Source organism: Scomber japonicus, chromosome 4 (genome assembly GCF_027409825.1).
Source record: "Scomber japonicus isolate fScoJap1 chromosome 4, fScoJap1.pri, whole genome shotgun sequence".
Lineage (NCBI taxonomy): Eukaryota > Metazoa > Chordata > Actinopteri > Scombriformes > Scombridae > Scomber > Scomber japonicus.
The window spans coordinates 31,239,073-31,245,420 of record NC_070581.1 but is presented as its reverse complement, the minus strand read 5'-3'; the positions used below and the strand labels follow the sequence as shown (position 1 = coordinate 31,245,420).

At 41.2% G+C, this 6,348-nt stretch overlaps 1 protein-coding gene across 1 annotated transcript in view; it reads left to right on the top strand.

Moving 5' to 3' along the window:
- Positions 1-2,912: 2,912 nt before the first annotated feature.
- LOC128357721 (acetyl-coenzyme A synthetase, cytoplasmic-like) overlaps positions 2,913-6,348 on the top strand; it is a 37,789-nt gene continuing 34,353 nt past the window's right edge. The window contains exon 1 of the mRNA XM_053318090.1: positions 2,913-3,066. Within this exon, the coding sequence (XP_053174065.1) occupies positions 2,940-3,066 (127 nt within the window). The 5' untranslated portion in view covers positions 2,913-2,939. The remainder of the gene's footprint in view (positions 3,067-6,348) is intronic.

Genomic DNA, 6,348 nt, shown 5'->3' with positions numbered 1-6,348 from the left:
AAATTGTGACTCCAGTAAAGAAATGGTCTTCCTTCTCTTCCTCTGTACAGTTTTCTGCTGCTCTCCTTCCAAAATTGAACATCATCGCCACCTGCTGACCCCCAGTCAGATAGTTTAATGCAGGGGTCTTCAACGTTTTCCAGGCCAAGGACCCCCAAACTGACGGAGAGATGGAGCGGGGGACCCCCTACTTATGTATAAAATTGTGTTTTATATTAAACTGGTCCTGTAGTGCCACCATGTATAAATGTACCTTATTATTGTGCATTCAATACTAAGATATTCAAATAATGCCAGACACCACAACCTGAAAAAAGTCATTTCAGGGAGGTCCGTGGGACCGATCGGTCTAATAAGCGGCAACCATAGACTATAAGAACACAGAGCTATGAGGACGCTTTGCTTTCACACGTGCTGCATTTATAGACACACAACACACACGCGCGCGCGCGCGCAGTCACTCTGTAGTTCGCGCTCTTGCTCGCTCCAGATTCCGGGAGATTGGATCTCATTTGTGGACGTCAGGGAGCTGCTATCAATATGCGGGTTAAACATGACCCATGGTTAAACCATAGACTACCTTATATAATAAAGGTTAGGTTAAACCTAAACATGTGCAAGGTACGGCCTCGTGATTGGCACAGCTAGGGGCGGGTCCTCCTCGTTGGCGGGACAGGTGTTGTGAGTGAACCGGTGCCCATCTTGAAAGAGCTCCTGTGTGTCTCTGAATGTGCAGTAGGGGCTACTGAAAGATGTCTTCTGCCTCTATTTATCTGCCCACAACAGTGTGTTGGATTCCTGTTAATGTGTATTTAAAGACATTTCAATTTGTGGAAAAAATTGCGAGGGGGAATATAAAAAAAAAAGTCTAATCAACCAAAACTTTCGCGACCCCCCTGTAGTACCTCCGCGGACCCCCTGTTGAAGACCTCTGGTTTAATGTATCAGCTGACTCAGTTAACAGATGAGCTGTGGTGGAAGTATAGTAACAAAAAGAGACTTTGGTACTAAAAACACTGTAACGTTGAAACATAGAAGATGAAGATTTGACTCATTTGGACGCTGAAGCTTCATATTAGCTTCAGATTAAACTTTTAAATGCATGTTTACACAGAAGGAGGACTGTGGATTTAGTGTAAGTGCATTATGAAGTGCTGTAAAAAAGCCCTTTGTTAAATTAAACAAAGCATCTGTAGGCTAATTATATTCCAGCTCCACAAATGACTTTATTTCACTAGAACAAAGTGAGAAGTGAAAGGTCAGATGTGTATCAGCTGGGTTGTGTATTTTTGTCACCTTGTCTCAAAACATTATTTCAGTTGTGTTTGAGGAACAGAGGAGTGAAGTGGCTCTTTGTCTATAATCCAAATCAGCTTTGAAATTAAAGTGCTACTGAAGCACCATGGGAGTGTAATGTACTAAACAAAGTCTTTGTGTGTTTTTTAGAGGTTTATTTATCAAATGCAAACAAAAGAACAAAGAAGTCATAACTCCTGCTGCCTCTCTCTGGTCTTGTGCCTGCTTACTCATATAAAACATGAGATGCTTTTAGTGCTGCCCAGTCTTTACTAGGAGATGCAGAACAGAAGTGAATGCATGGATGTTTATAATTACATTAATCTACTTTATTTATGGTCTTTCAATTATGTGAACCTGGTCCCATGTAATTATACTTAAATACTAAGCACTAATCTAACTCTAGTATAAATAAATCTTGAGTCAAACAGTCTCTAAATGTCTCCAACAGGGCTGTTAATGGCGAAAACACAGGCACATAGAAAACTACTCGATTAAAAATAAGTGTAATACACGCTTCTGTCCATAGAGGGCAGTGTTGGATAATACACACACACACACACAGAGAGAGAGAGAGAGAGAGAGAGAGAGAGGAGAGAGAGAGAGAGAGAGAGAGAGAGAGAGAGAGAGATATTGTGGTTTATTATAATAGATATATTTTGGATGATTTATTTGTAAATGTTCTGCTCTTGTGTGTTTCTTTTTATATTTGTGATTATTAGTAATAGTTGTAGAAGTATTATAATTATTATTATTATTAGTAGTAGCAGCAGTATAAGTATAAGTAGTAGTATTAGTATTAGTAGTAGTGATAGTAGTAGTAGTAGCAGCAGTATTAGTATTATTATTAGTAGTAGAAGAAGAAGAAGTATTAGTATTATTATTAGTAGTAGTAGAAGAAGAAGAAGAAGTATTAGTATTAGTAGTGATAGTAGTAGCAGCAGTATTAGTATTATTATTAGTAGAAGAAGAAGAAGAAGAAGTATTAGTATTATTATTAGTAGTAGAAGAAGAAGAAGAAGAAGAAGAAGAAGAGGAAGTACTTGAACGCAACAGTGCTGTAAAATCGGAGCTTTTCAACCGGTCCGTGAAGTACCCGCGGGGCTGTGATTGGCTGCTGCTCTTCTTCTGGTCAAAAACACTCACACAAAAAAAAGAGGAGCTGAAGACGGAGAGAGAGAGAGAGAGAGAGAGAGGGCGCTAACTATCACCTCCAGCTCTCCGTCACAGCATGAAACTACCTCTGCTGACTGAGAGCGAGCTTTAAATGCCATTTTAAGATTATACACAGCTTAAAGAAAGGTGTAATTTGGCGCCTTTTTTTCTGCTTCCTCCACCTCTCATCTGCTGCTGCTACTAGAGAGAGAGAGAGAGGGAGAGAAAGAAAGAGAGAAACAGAGAGAGAGAGAGATAGCTTAGCCTGTTAGCTTCAACCCGCTGCAAAACAAGGAAGTCTGAATGAACTTTGCAGCTAGCCTTTTTCCTCTGCTAACCCTGCTGCTCTGATTCACTGTGCAGCCTGAGGACAGTCAGACCTGCTGTGTGCTCTTATTGTATATCAGGTGTTCCTTTTTTTTAAAATTTTATTATACATATATATATCTAATCTAACCCTTATAACCAGACCTGGTGCTGCTGCAGAGATGATTCCTGATAAAGCCCCAAAGGAGGACGTCTTCCACGGCTCCGAGGAGCTGAAGAAGGAGGCTCACATCCCCAGCTTTGAGAAGTATAAAGAGCTCTACATGAAATCCATAGACCATCCAGATGGTAAGTCATAGGCTATATTTGGTGTTTTTTATTTTTTATATTGAGTCTAGTTACGCACCGCTGCACCATGCAATAATACAACTAGTAGCTGCAATAAAGGAGAGGGTCATAAGTCTTATCACACAGGAGCTTAAATGAACATTGAGTGTGTTTCTGTCTTGTTGTAATGATTCATCCGGTTCATACTGACTATTAGACGATTCATTTATAATGCACAGTCCTCATTTTGTGCATAAAAAAATGTATTTATAAGTAGATTTGTAGCTAATATGAAGCTTCAGTCGTCCAAATGAGTCAAATCAAGTAGATGTGTTTTGACGTTACAGTGTTTTTTAGTGTCAAAGTCCTCAAGTGTGTCTTAAATTAGGAGCTCTAATTAACATTAAAGTAGTTTTTCTTGCTGTAATGATTCCTCCTGTTCATACTGACCATTAGTAGATCTCTTCATAATGTTTACAATGGAAGTGATGGGGGACTCAATCCACAGTCCTCCTTCTGTGTAAACATGTGTTTAAAAGTTTAATCTGAAGCTAATATGAAGCTTCAGCGTCCAAATGAGTCAAATCTTCATCTTCTATGTTTCAGCGTTACAGTGTTTTTAGTACCAAAGTCTCTTTTTGTTACTATACTTCCACCACAGCTCAACAGGAAACACTAAGAGGGAATCTGATGCTGAAAAGACTGTAAATGTGTCAGATATCACTTGATATGACTAACTCACACTGTTACCATAGTAACTATAATAACTATAGTAACTCACACTGATGAAGCTCAATAGAAGCTGATCAGAGACTTTTTAATGACATCACTTTATATTGAAAGCACATTTGAAGGATTTTAATAGTCAGTATGAAGAACAGGAGGAATGATTACAGCAGGGATGTCAAACATGCGGCCCGGGGGCCAGATCTGGCCCGCCAAGGGGTGCTATCTGGCCCACTTTCCTTTCTGTGTTCTTTTCCTACCTTCCTTCCTTCCTTCTTCCCTTTCTTCTTTCTTTCTTTCTTTCTTTCCTTCCTTCCTTCTTCCCTTTCTTCCATCTTTCCTTCCTTCCTTCCCTCCTACCTTTTGTCTGTCTTTCTTTCCTTCCTTCCTTCCTTCTTCCCTTTCTTCCATCTTTCCTTCCTTCCTTCCCTCCTACCTTTTGTCTGTCTTTCTTTCCTTCCTTCCTTCCTTCTTCCCTTTCTTCCATCTTTCCTTCCTTCCTTCCCTCCTACCTTTTGTCTGTCTTTCTTTCCTTCCTTCCTTCCTTCTTCCCTTTCTTCCATCTTTCCTCCCTTCCTTCCTTCCCTCCTACCTTTTGTCTGTCCTTCTTTCCTTCCTTTCTTTTGCTTCCTTACTTTCTTCTGTCCTTCTTCCCTTTCTTCCATCTTTCCTTGCCGTCTCCTTCTTTCCTTCCTTCCTTCCTTCCTTCCTTCCTTCCTTCCTTCCTTCCTTCTTTCCTTCCATCTTTTTAATGATCCGGCCCACATGAGATCAAATTGTTCTGCATGTGGCCCTTGAAGAACCTCTTTCACTGCTCTTATGAACACCTGACTGCTGCTTTAAACTTGTGAACCCGTCACACATAGTAAACATGCTGCTGCAGCTTTATAAAGATGGATGAAAACTTTATTGATACCTATCAGGAAATAACTTGTTACAGCAGCCACACCTCTAAAATAAACCTTTACTCCTCTCCGAATACGTTTCCACACATTTAAATGTTTAATTGCGTCTAAAACTTAAAGCCGGATTCTTCTTTATCAGCCCACAATATTTAACAAGAGACACTTCCTGTTTGGTTGTTTTACACGCTGTTATTAACCCTCCTGTTGTGCTCCCGGGTCAAATTGACCCCATCTCTTTTGACTGTTCCTCACTTCCTTCCTTCTCTCCTTACTTACTTCCTTCCTTCCTTCCTTCCTTCCTCATTCTTTCTTTCTTCTCCTTACTTCCTTCGTCTTTTCTTCCTTCCTTCCTCCTTACCTTCCTTTTTTCCTTTTTTCATTCCTTCCTTCTGTCCTCCCTACCTTTCTTCCTTCTGTCCTTCCTACCTTCCTGTTTTCCTTTTTTCATTCCTTCCTTCTGTCCTCCCTACCTTTCTTCCTTCTGTCCTTCCTACCTTCCTTTTTTCCTTCCTTCCTTCCTTGCTTCGTTTCTTCCATCTGTCCTTCCTTCTGTCCTTCCTACCTTTCTTCCTTCCTTCTTTCCTTCCTACCTTCCTTCCCTCTTTCCTTTTGTCTATCTTTCCTTCCTTCCCTTTTTATTTCCTTCCTTCCTTCTTTCCTTGCTCTGTTTCTTCCATCTGTCCTTCCTTCTGTCCTTCCTACCTTTCTTCCTTCTTTCCTTCCAACCTTCCTTCCCTCTTTCCTTTTGTCTGTCTTTCCTTCCTTCCCTTCTTATTTCCTCCCTTCCTTCCTTCCATCTTTTTAATGATCCGACCCACATGAGATCACTTTGGTCTGTTTGTGGCCCTTGAATGAAAATGAGTTTGACACCTCTGCTCTGGACTTTAATCTGCACATTAATCAGTAATAATAATAATTTAAGCTCTGCAGCCTTCCAGCATTACTTCTAAAATCACCTTTCCTCCCTCAGTATAGAGCTGGGCGATTATGGCAAAAATCCAAATCACGATTAATTGAACTTTTAACCTCGATTACGATTAATGAACGATCATCTCCACCCTTGATGAACAATTATCACACAATATTTTGTGATATTTTGGCACATGAGGATCTTTAGGGAGTGAAAATAAAGATGTTTTAAGGTGTGAAGCTGTGGTTAATGTTAAGGTAGGAGGGAGGGAGGAAGAAAGGAGGAAGGAAGGTAGGAGGGAGGGAGAAAGGATAAGATTAAGGGAGGAAGGAAGGAAGGAAAGAAGGACAGGGGGAAGGAAGGAAGGAAAGAAGAAGGAGGGAGGAAGGAAAGGAGGGAGGAAGGAAGGAAGGAAGGTAGGAGGGAGGGAGGAGGGAAGGGAGGAAGAAGGAGGAAGGAAGGGAGGAAGAAGGAAGGTAGGAGGGAGGGAGAAAGGATAAGATTAAGGAAGGAAGGAAAGAAGGACAGGGGGAAGGAAGGAAGGAAAGAAGGAGGGAGGAAGGAAGGAAGGTAGGTAGGAGGGAGGAAAGGGGAAGAAGGAAGGTAGGAGGGAGGGAGGAAGAAAGGAGGAAAGGAGGAAAGAAGGGAGGAAGAAGGAAGGTAGGAGGGAGGGAGAAAGGAAGGAGGGAAGGTGGAACGGAGGACAGAAGGAAGGGCGGAAAGAAAGAAGGAGGGAGGGAGGAAGAAAGGAGGAAGAAGGAA